The sequence below is a fragment of the Rhodnius prolixus genome, unplaced genomic scaffold (assembly GCF_049639745.1).
Source record: "Rhodnius prolixus isolate KJV_2025 unplaced genomic scaffold, Rpr scaffold_4, whole genome shotgun sequence".
In the NCBI taxonomy this organism is placed as follows: domain Eukaryota; kingdom Metazoa; phylum Arthropoda; class Insecta; order Hemiptera; family Reduviidae; genus Rhodnius; species Rhodnius prolixus.
In genome coordinates, this window is record NW_027411614.1 from 47,919,728 (window position 1) to 47,932,007 (window position 12,280).

At 32.3% G+C, this 12,280-nt stretch overlaps 1 protein-coding gene across 2 annotated transcripts; it reads right to left on the bottom strand.

The window, feature by feature from the left end:
• Window positions 1-2,061: 2,061 nt before the first annotated feature.
• LOC141456147 (uncharacterized) lies at window positions 2,062-11,851 on the bottom strand. 2 transcript variants are annotated; one of them, XM_074131851.1, is made up of 6 exons: window positions 9,780-10,450; window positions 9,033-9,248; window positions 6,695-6,862; window positions 5,777-6,019; window positions 5,536-5,681; window positions 2,062-3,283 (listed from the first exon to the last, which is right to left on the bottom strand). In XM_074131851.1, the coding sequence occupies exons 2-6, from the start codon at window positions 9,222-9,224 to the stop codon at window positions 3,094-3,096; spliced, it is 939 nt and encodes a 312-aa protein (XP_073987952.1). In that variant the 5' UTR covers window positions 9,225-9,248; window positions 9,780-10,450; the 3' UTR covers window positions 2,062-3,093. The 2 variants fall into 2 exon arrangements, 1 of the variants encoding a protein (XP_073987952.1); XR_012459623.1 differs by lacking the exons at window positions 2,062-3,283; window positions 5,536-5,681; window positions 5,777-6,019; window positions 6,695-6,862 and adding an exon at window positions 11,599-11,851 and having other exon boundaries at window positions 9,199-9,213; window positions 9,780-11,470.
• Between the last annotated feature and the right edge of the window lie 429 nt (window positions 11,852-12,280).

Below are 12,280 nucleotides of genomic sequence, written 5' to 3' on the forward strand. Positions count from 1 at the left end.
TCTCTTTAACAAAAACTTACAGTTTAAAATGTTAAGTATAAGGGTTGATTAAACGCCAAAAGGTACACAAATCAGCAAGTACCTAACATTTCATTAATACTTCATTAATAGTCAAGTAATTCTACTGCATTAATTTTCATTAATAAGTTATTTTTTAGAATTTATTAGATGTCACAGACCCTTATGCTGGCCATTTTCGTCTACAAAATATATGTTCAAGTAGCACTGTAGATTGACTGTAATATCTAGTTATTTATAATAATCAAACTATTAATTACAGGTTAAAAAGAAAAACGTTATAAAAAATAAAAAAGAATTATGAGGCTAAAAAATTCAAAACTTTTTTTTATAAAAAACTTACACCAATGATTTTGTTTATTTTATTTATTTATATTTATTTTTAAATAAAAATCGTCGGTTTAAGTTCATTCTTCGATTAAAGCAATTGTTATTTTATGAAGTAGTCAAACGTTTATTACAATAGGTAATAATTATCTGGCTTTATCGCAAATAATATAGTTTTCTTCAATTACATTCTCAATCTAGGTATTTATCCCACAATGTTGTATATATGTAATATAAAGTAAATAAGATATGCATATTTTTAGGACAGCTAATTATTCCAGCATTTTACTATAAGTAAAATTAGGGGGACTAAATTAAATTACAATTGAGAAATGAATAATTGTTGTTGAATAATCTACTTGTTATTAACTGTGTGTTATTTGTGCTCACGAATATTTCGGTAAGACGAATTCAAGACAGTAGCCTACTCTAACTTTGTCTTTTTGTGATTTATCATAATTATAACAAAAAATATTATAAATGAAGTGGCCAGCATAAGGGTCTGTGACATCTAATAAATTCTAAAAAATAACTTATTAATGAAAATTAATGCAGTAGAATTACTTGACTATTAATGAAGTATTAATGAAATGTTAGGTACTTGCTGATTTGTGTACCTTTTGGCGTTTAATCAACCCTTATACTTAACATTTTAAACTGTAAGTTTTTGTTAAAGAGATTTTTGTACCTTTTGGATAGATTTTCCTTTTTGTCTATTTTACAAAGTTACATATCTTCTTTACAGATTTTTTTAAAATTTGGAATAAGCAATTCTATCATTATAATCTGATAAGGTGTTAAGTCGGAACCGTAACTACCACTGGAGAGATCTTTTTAAAGAATGATTATAGTTGCGTTCCCCCAAACCATCCTCAATAACAATTTTTTTGAAAAAGCGTTTTGAATAACATAGGAAGGTATTTGTACGTAAATAGCAAAATTAAACTGCGATTTCAGGACTTCCTTTTAAGAGGAGTAAGAAAAATAAACTGCGATTGCAGTACTTCTCCCTAAAAGGCAAAGAGGCAAAGATTTTTTAATCGAACGACAATTCATTGATTTAAATCGGTTCACTCTTTGATAATTTAAACGATTGCAGTACTTCCTTTTAGTAGGTGCAAGAGCATCAGCAACGTAGAGGAGCTTTAACCACTTATTCGAGCTGAATTTTATCAAAATCGGACTAAGCGTTATAGAAATATTGGTAATAATAGTTTTAGAAAGAGCCTTATTTGGGTGGCGCAAACTCCCATCCTTATGAGGCACGGCGTCGAGACTTTTAAAGTGCAAATATGTACAAAATTTCGATTCGAATGACACTTCATTCATGAAAATCGGTTCACGTGTCGATAATTTGCAACGATTGCTATACTTCCCCTTAACAAGTGTAAGAGCTGATCGCCGCTTTAATGTTACGTAGGGGAGCCCTAACCCTATCATCCTACCAAATTTTAACAAAATCGGGCCAAGATTTACAGAGTAATTAGTAATAATAATTTTGGAGGGGGCCTTACATAAAGGGGGCTAACTCCTCTCCCATTCGATGTACAGGATCGAGACTCCCAAAAGGCACATCTACATAAAATTCCGAATCGAATGACACCTCATTCATGAAAATCGGTTCGCGCGTTTAGGCGCTACGTTGTTTACAAAAAAGGTAACAAGAAGAAGAACAACAAGAACAAGAACATTTTTTGAAAAAGCCGTTTTTGCTCATTTTCAGCAACTTTTTTCTCGAAATCTATTAGATCTGGGTTGTTGCAAAAAAATTACAGCTATAAAGGAGGGTTTGCCCTATATTTTAAAGAAAATTTGAGAATTTTATCTTTTGTAGAAAAAGAGAAAAAAATTGAAAAAAGTTGGGTGTTTTTCAACGTTACGCTTTTTCTTGCAGTTTTTGACGATCAACCCGATACAACTGTCCTACCGGACAGTTTTAATTCCTTAGTTGGGTAGTATACTAGATGGTCTGCTAGCTTAGGTTCTCTGCGTTGATCTTTTATACTGAACTAATGAAGTGGAATTAATAGAAAAGTAATTGATGTAAAATTGATGTACATATATAACACACTTATGTGGATTTATACGTATTTTGTTGCATAATGTGTTGAGTTACCTTATTTTATATTTAGTAAAATTTAAAAACATTTATTTATGATATTCTACAATCAAACACGATTTAAAATAGTTTTTTTTTTTTTTTTAAATGTTCATAATGTTTAGTCCAGAAAGGAAAACTTTTTATAAATCAAGTTTTACAAATTACGATATTTTGTGAGAAAATCAGCACATTTCAAGTTTTTATTATTCCCTAAGAGAAAAAATATCTAAAAAACCAAAAATCTCAGGAAACTGCAACTTTCAATTTCCAAACTTATTCCTCTTGGGAACCGTACTGTAACTTGTTGCTAAATATTACTCTACCCGAAACAGCCATTTTCATCCTTCATAAGAAATAGATCAATCAGTTTAGTTTAGAGATTTCTACTTCACTTATGTTTCGGCCTCCCTCTACACTCTTTGCCTGAGTCATATTTTTATAAAATTCAAACCAAATGAACTACGGTAACTGTTATTTATAACCAAGATCCTTTACATGACTCTACTATTAATCAAAAAAATTTAAATCTTTACTGACAACAATGTTAAAATAATTTACGTAGTTCAACCATAGTAAGTGTACAAAGGCCAGGCATTTCTTAAGAATTTCTATCATGTCTTTGTAAAAATTCAATTCTTCAGTGCAGATTACATATTTTGAGTGTTCCAGTTGTGGCCAATATGACTGTAATCAGTATGGTACTTGTCTAACTCTTTTATAAGATTTTCTTTTGAAAGATTTGTAAATGGTATTATTTCTACTTCTTTTACTGTATCATTTGGAGCAAAGAAATCAACTTGTGGCCTGTAATGTTCCTGGGTTTCAGTAATCATGCCTCTGGGAAAAAAAAAATTAATTGTTTCGATAAAATTAAACTGTGAAGAATTCAGACTTTTGATTAACATATTAGGAACAAAGATCGAAATAAAGGGCATGTTTTTGTTAGTGATAGCAGTTTAAAATGTTATTCGTAACCAAACTGCATACATACAATCTGTTTCAACAATTTCTCTAATGACTGGCCAACATGAAAACGGTTTTCCCTAAGGAACTCTGTAGATTTAACAGATGCCTTAAAAGAGGACCGACCTAGAACAATAGACTTCTGCGAATGTTGTAGAAAGGCATAAAGAACTTTAATACATTAATGCCGGAATTATCCTCCCGTAGAAGGACCACAATTTTTAGCACACCATGGTTGTTGGAGATACAGTGCTGTCATCCTAAGGAGAAGACAGATAAATTTGTTTGTGGCGTTTCGTAAAGCCTTAATAATCAGGAAGAGGACGAAAAATAGCCGCGTGAGGCTCACCCTTTCAGGAAGCCAAGGCTAATGCTATAAAGATGGTACTAAGGGCACAGTTCTAGATAATTATAGCTACATACAGGGTACTTTAAATAAACATCGTGTTCCCTCTTATCCTCAATAAATAGCTTTGTTTGATATGAAGAATATATTAATTCCAAGTGGAGAATTTTCAAATATGAAATATGCTTGTTTTAGTCCAATGTTTTTTGTTAACATTAGAATTTATTATTTCCTCTAACTTGGTATTCTTTTATCTAGAATAATTGATAAAACAAATAATATACCAAAATATTAGGCTACTTAATTGTTGGCCGCTATGCTTAAATTAATTGGTGGAGAATACAGTTAGTACATATTCTATCCGATAGATGTCTCATGTATGAACATAAGCAGGGCTTTGTACAGACATCTTACTTTTGACTTCTGCTATTTCTTTAACTGTAACATTTATTATTAATTTATCTGGTTTTGTTTTCATACATTTTGATGCTGAAGAAAGCACACGCCCCACGATCCTGTTTTTAACGCGAAATCTCGAAAGTTTCTTGAATGAATGAATGTCTTACCCTTCTGGATTTCTCTAGCTGTCTATTGTCAAAATTCTATCCGCAATCTAATTGTGAGATCATGCTAATTCTCTAATAACTTTATTTTTTCCTTACCAAAGGTTTCTTTATAAAATGCTTTGAAAACATTTTTTTTCTTCTTCTTTGAAAACGCGTCTAATGATTCTTTTTTAAACATGATAAAGTCATGTTTTGATCAATGACTTTTTTCTGGAAACATTTTCCCAGAAAAATCCTTATTTATGTAGTTCTGGAGGGGATGTGGAGTTAAGCTACCCTTTAAAGCAGAGGTCGGCAACGCGGCGCCCGCGGGCGCCACTGCGCCCTTCAATAAATTTTAGTGCGCCCTTAAACTATTGTTAATTTAGACAAGAAATTCAAAACGTAAATTTTAAAATTCCTTGAATCTACTGTACGTCAACGGTGACGCGCTTACGCGTTGAACTGAGCAATCATGTCAGTAGTAGTCAGTACACAAGAGAGCATAGATCAAGAGAGTTTGTCACAGGTTTTTGCCATCCCTATTATGGACTCATCGTAAAGAAAACTTACTTATTATTTCAATGCCGAGTGAAAAAAAGAGTTCCCATATTGCTGATATGATTAGCGCAGTTAATTCTTTCAAATGTAAGTTGGAATTGTTAAAAGCGCATTTGTTGAAAAATTCCTTGTCTCACTTTCAAAATGTCAAACGAATAATTGAAAATTAATTTAAATTTGAGTGTTGATGAATTTGACACTACATCGTACATAAAAGCCATTGATACATTAATAATCGAATTTTCCTCGAGATTTCAAGATTTTCTACCGTTAGAATCAGTAATTCCATTTTTCGAAAAATAGTTGGCGCCCGCCATGAATTTTTAATTTAGTATTTCACTCTTTACATTAAAAACGTTCCCGACCTCTGCTTTAAAGTATCATTATGAATATTATGTGGCCTCTTTTTTCGTATAAAATCAAGAGGCATTTTATAAATATATAAGATAAATTCAAAATTTGAAGGAAGTCATACTTTTTTTGCACATATTTTAAGGTTTCAAGAAAATTTCATTTCTCTTAATTGCAGTTAGAGAAAATCGTGGGTGTGATCGCACAATATTGGTATTTAAATTCTTTTAAAATAATGTGACTCCTTTGAAGGATAGAATTATAAAAACTGAATCCATAATACAGTTACCAAACCAATTAAAGATGTATTATATTCACATTACCTATGAGGTACAACCAGGGTTTTCTTGCGCAGATTTACCTGCTGAAATGGTAGCCTTAATTCTGGATCAATGGGATTTGGATTTTCGTAAACTCTATTTCTTGGTGCGACTCCAACTTGTGATGCTTTAATATCCCTAACTTTTACCTATTATAATAATAATAAAAAAAAAACTTTTTAATTAAAAGTGGACAGTCTATTTGTACGAAAAATAATCGTTTAATATAAGAAATGAATATAACCGGTGAAAAATAATGATGTGCATAATGTGTTTGACTCAAGTAAATATCTTTCTCCGTGCGGATACCGCCCTCATTAATTTCAAAAGATGGTTGCATTTCTTTGGCTATCTTTGGAGACTTACACAACATTGCAGTTGAATGATCTTTATACACTCCAGCCGTACAGGGGTCGTAGCCATGCCATTGATAAGTTGATGCATTTTCAGTAGTGATAACTGGTAAAAGAAATTGCTGTGCTTTGATCTGTAATGATAAGTTTAAATTTTTGTTTTAAACATAGAAAAGCAATAGAATTAGTAAGGATTTGATTTTTTTTTGAACCGACACTCAGCTATAAGTGTAAGCTGTATTATTATTTTTAAAACTTAGTGTTAGATGGTACATTCTGGGTCCAAAATATGTAGCTACCAAAAACACAAAAGCATAAGACAAAACTGAAGACCCTGAGCTTCAATCCCCAAAATTCACAGCACAAACCAATTGGTTACTAACTTTGAGGGAAAAAAAGCCTAAGGTCGCTTACCGACTAACTTAATCTCCTGAGTTGTTACAATAAAGGAACCTATGTTAATTGGTCTTCGATAAAAGACAATCTGCACACTGTGAGGATAATAGAAACAAACACTGTAATAGGACCTTACAAAACATCTCGCGATAAATAGTAATGATAATGTTCATTATCCTAACCACAAACCTGCATGTTTTATTCTACAAAGTGCTTTTAGTGGAAAATTTCCATTTCCTCAAAGCAAGGTATTGCAACTAAGGCCCTAGAAAATTTTAAAAACTGCAATTTAGTTTTGTACGTATAAATCTTTATATATACATTTTTTTTCTCAAGTAAATAGTTTATTCGTTCAGGCAATCATTACAAAAAAGATTATTCTATCAAAAGAAACATAGCAAAACAAAAGTTACCTGTTCTTTGAAACCATCCAAGAAATTGCTAAATGATGGCTTCTCACCCGGCTCTGTCCTCACATATTTGGTAGTGTATGAGCTACCTGTAGTTGTTGAATATTGGCTTCTGAATAAGTCATATCTAAAGCTTTCCTCTTTCTTTGTACTTTCAGCTTTTGCTGGTGGCTAGAATTTTTAACAAAGTTTGAAAATATTTATCGTTTTGTTCAATAGGGAACAGCAAGATAAGTTAAGGGCTAAGATTTCTAGCCACTAGTGTTTAGGTTTCTCTTCGCATTTAGAGGTTCGTAGTTGCAGATGAACATACAAAAAAATCATTCTGCGGTGCAAAATTCTGTGACGGCCCGCTTTAGGTGGTTGGAGAATGTGGAGGATTATTAGGGACGGATGGGAGAGCATAAATGAAGTACGAGGGTCGTTTGAAAAGTCCGTGCAAAAATAAAAACTACTTAATTTTTTGGGGTAAACCTTTTTTATTTTTCAACATAGTCTCCTTTTAGGCTTATACAATTCGTCCAACGCTGCTCTAGTTTGTTGATCCCTTCCGAATAATAGGATTTGTCCAAGTCTGAAAAATAGCCATTCGTTTCTGCAATAACCTCCTCGTTTGAATAAAATCTTTTTCCCGCCAGCCATTTCTTCATATTGGGGAACAAATAGTAGTCCGAGGGAGCCAAGTCTGGAGAATAGGGGGGATGTGAAACGAGTTGGAACCCTATTTCCATTAATTTTGCGACCACAACTGCTGAGGTGTGAGCTGGTGCGTTGTCGTGATGGAAAAGACCTTTTTTGTGGGCCAATCGTGGGCGTTTTTCTTGCAGCTCGGTTTTCAAACGGTCCAATAACGATGAATAATATGCACCTGTAATAGTTTTACCCTTTTCCAGATAGTCGATGAGGATTATTCCTTGCGAATCCCAAAAGACAGTCGCCATAATCTTTCCGGCCGAAGGAACGGTCTTCGCCTTTTTTGGCGCAGATTCCCCCTTGGTAACCCATTGTTTAGATTGTTCTTTGGTCTCAGGAGTGTAGTGATGTATCCATGTTTCATCCACAGTGACGAAACGACGCTTAAAGTCCTGCGGATTCTTCTGGAACAGCTGCAAACCGTCCTTGCAACACTTCACACGATTTCGTTTTTGGTCAAGCGTGAGCAATCGCGGCACCCATCTTGCGGATAGCTTTGTCAAGTCCAAATGTTGATGCAAAATATTATGTACCCGTTCATTCGAGATGCCCACAGCACTAGCAATCTCACGCACCTTCACTCTTCTGTCATCCATCACCATATCATTGATTTTATCAATGATTTCTGGAGTAGTAACCTCAACAGGGCGTCCAGAACGTTTAGCGTCACTTGTGCCCATATGGCCACTCCGAAAATTTTGAAACCACTTATAAACTGTTCTAATCGAAGGTGCAGAGTCACCATAATGTTTATCAAGCTTCTCTTTAGTCTCCTGAGGCGTTTTGCCTTTCATAAAGTAGTGTTTAATCAACACACGAAATTCTTTTTCGTCCATTTTTTGAAAATCACTCGACTTCCTCGATTCAAACGAATGCCAAACACAAAGAAATAGACCGATCTGGCTGAAACTTGGTGTGTGTTCTTCCAAGAGATGCTAATAACTAAACATAACCTCGATACGCGCCAGTAGTGCTATCTCTCTGACTTTGCACGGACTTTTCAAACGACCCTCGTAAGTAAGCGTCACAAGTAGAAGCTTAAAGGAGGCTAGGTCCTACATGGCCCTTAGCGGCGTAAAAGAAATAAAAGCTGAGACAATTTTAGCTTAGAATTTTAGAATTCATTTTTCTTCATGATTATTACAATTCCACATTTATCAAGTTACAGAGTGATTTATCTAGTTTAACTTATTAAATTATAGCCAAACTGAAAATTTGTACAATCCTGAAGTTTAAACTGACCAACTTTAATTTCAAGTTCCTAGCAGTAATACTGGCATTATCTCACTTATTTCAAGGTTTCTTCCAAGAGGCAAATAAAGAGGAAAAGCAGACAATAGAGTTACAGTGATCCAGTTTCCAAAGGATAGAGATCAGGTCTTAAATAAATTAAATCTTTAGGTCACTATGAATGGCTACATGTAGCAGATGGATATTAGTATCATACTGTTTAATTTTTATTTAAATTAAATTTAATTAAGTCGTGCCAGGAGGTGATAATGGTTCTTGGCCATTGTGCTTGTATTTAGATTTCATTAGAATTAGTTAATGGAAGGGATGAGTCTTACTAAGATTTCATTTTTATGCTTGTAAGTTCCCTATAAGGTGACTGTAATTAATTCATTTAAATAATTCAAAATTCACCTACCTCAAATTGATAATTTAACTCATATTCATGAGGAAAGCCAACTTGATAAGAAGTTTTGTAACTAAATTCTGGCAGTTTACGTAGATCACTCCACGGCTTAATTAAATCTTTCCCCGAAAATGTTTTTAAACCTTCAGTTTTAGTTGTATGCCATACTAAATTGGGATCTATTTCCGTAAATCTGGTTGCCATTTTTCAATTAGTAATTATTAGATTCTAGAATTATTATTAATTAATAATCACATAACCAAGGATACGAATTGACTCAAATTTTTGAAAACTTTGTTAAATTTAACCATGTCTTTTGACCATCATTGGAAAATTAGTACTTAACAATAATCAAAGTTGGGTGTTTTTAAACATTACACTTTTTCGTCCACTTTTTCACGATCAACGCTTTATACAACTCTTACCGGACAGTTTTAATGAAAGCTAGCCACCTTCTCTCTTGTTTTACTTTTATAAATTTTAAATGTATGCATAATTTTATTATTATCAACTTTGAAATCAGTAAAGGGTTACAAGCCCTTGCGTATAAAGAAATAATACATACTTAGCATATGTGATGTACGTATAGCCTTGCTATTATATGAAAGAGAATCTATTTCAAATGTTTAGGATGGAAATTCCAGAAATCTGGCATTTTACAGATTAGAGATCAATTTTTCTTTGTTCTTTGTTTTATGCTTTGATTTTCTATGCTGTAAAGGATGTAGCTAATTAAATATTTAAAATAATGAAACTTACCTCAAAAAATTTATTAAACGGATATCTATGTGGGTAGCCAAGTTGGTAGGAAGCGGGATATCTATAAAGTGGAAATACGTTATGATCGCTCCAGGGTTTCATTAAACCTCCTCCAGTGAGCATTTTCACATGTTCAGCGTTTTTTCCTCTTTGCCATATTATAAAAGGATCTACTTCCAACTGTTTACACGCCATTATTTGGAATAACAATGTTGATCTCTAAAATTCAGTTAATTAATTTAATATCATATCACCATGGAGACGAAAGCTTTTTTGGACTCCAGGGCATTCCTTTACTTGTTCAATTGTCGTCAGAGAACCATTTTAGCCCGGTAAAACGTATCTTTTTAACTTAGGGACATTTAACTGTCAATAAAGAAGTATTGATATACACGTATATTCAATACATAAGCACACTTTTATCAGCTGGGACGCTATTATTCCTTAGGAATCAGTTGGAGTTAGTCTGCCTCTAATTTTAATGTGAGGATTGTTCTTGACATCGAGAAATATCTGTTTCAATACTTTTTCACAAAAAAGGGATGTTTTCTTCAATGGTTCCTCCTTACATACTTTTCTTTTTGGGATGCTGCAGGTTCCTAGAAATAATGCAGCAGTACTTTTGGATTTAAATTAATCAGATTCGCTTATGGCAGTTGATAATTCATAATAATATTGTGAAAAAATCGGAACAGTACCTACTTGTATTAAAAGCTACTGGAAATAAATGATTGAGGTAACTAAATAATTGACATCATCAGTTTCATGACAGGAATACAGAAAAAAACGCATTTTTTTAAGAATAAAATTTATAATTTAGTTTAATAAACATCCATAAAATATTAAATATACTTTTAACAATATAAAGCTATAACTGTACAATCTATGTATTCCTCTACCAGTTAATACTTATACATGTTTGTACATCTGATCGCACCGAACATTTAATTCCTATAAAATGAAAGTTTGTGAATGATAATTTTTAACATTATAATATAATAATCCATTTACCCATTGTATCAATCTTTTTAAAGGTTCAATGTGTGTTATTTATTTGGTGTTTTTAGAAGAAATTATTAAAAAAGCTAGCTAAGTATTTCATTTTTAAATTTGTTTAATAAATATCACACCTCAGACTTTATGTGGGTGGCTTAAAAGTGTATATAATTTATTTAATCGTAATATACAATTTTTTGTTTGAACTGTCTCTGAGCCTTTCTAGAATTCAAATTTTAGTTTGCCAAAACTTCATATATGTAATTTTTTTTTTTAACTTCTAAGCAATCAAAATGTTATGTACAATAAAATGAAACATACTAAAATCTTTGTTTCTGTTAATTTAGTAGGCGCAAAAAACATGGTCGTTTTTAATTATTGCTTACAGAACACAATACGTTTAATCCAAGATACACTTATATAGTTTTTCCTTCATTATTAAAAATTTTAAAAAGGCATTATATGGTTAACTTATGTTTCAAACATCAATAAGTAATACTGGATCTCACTCATCTTGTTAGACAAGAAAAACATTATCACGAAATTTACGATCAATAAGCTTTCATAAGTGCGGCTCCTTCATTTCTGCTTTGAATCTTCTGTTTTTCTATAACTGAATTTAATTGGTGCAAAGCAATGAAAGACTTGTTAGAAGTTGACTCAAGATCAGCCATAGACTCAGACACTTCACTTAGCTGAATAAAAAACCAGGCAGATGAACAAAATAACTAAAAATTGTGATTTTAAGAGGAAAACTCTTTTGGTTTTAAAACTAACATAAATAAAAATTATTTTATTGCAATATTTTAAAAAGGATACTTACAAAACTGTTGTAAACCTGAAACCTTTGGGCTTTTTTGTTCTGTTCATACAACTCTTTAATGTGTTTGGCCATAATAAATATTAATATTAGAAAACATGCGACCACTGTTATGGATGGAATAGTAAAAGATCGTCGTACGCAGAGCAGCATTTTAATATATTCATTCTGCGATTCTTCTCACTAACCAAACCAACATAATAACCTGATCATCATGTAATCTTCCACAGAGGTTGTTCTTTCATTCGTTTCTTTATTCAGTTTAGTCAACAGCTGTTTGTAGTGTGCTATTGTAAGAGAATCTAAATTTTGGCTTAATTTTAGATTAAGTAAAGGAAAATGAAGTGAATAATTCTTTTTAATTTAAAAAGAAACAGAACTGTCTTGGTAGTATTAAATTCTGATGCCCCTTCCTGATTAACGTATTTTACTACTACGATTTATTTTCTTAGATTCTTTCCTCCTGATATCTTCATGTTACAAAGTAAAATCCAAACTAAAGTTTCTTACTTTGTTAATAGTTACGTATGATTTGTACTTATTTGTCTACAAAAAAACCTTCGGGACTCCTAACCATTTCTGAAAATCTAGAACAATTTTCGCATAATTATACATGTAAATTGCTAAATTGATGGGTTTGAATTGAATTCATTGAATGGATAAATAATTCATTTACATCTACTTT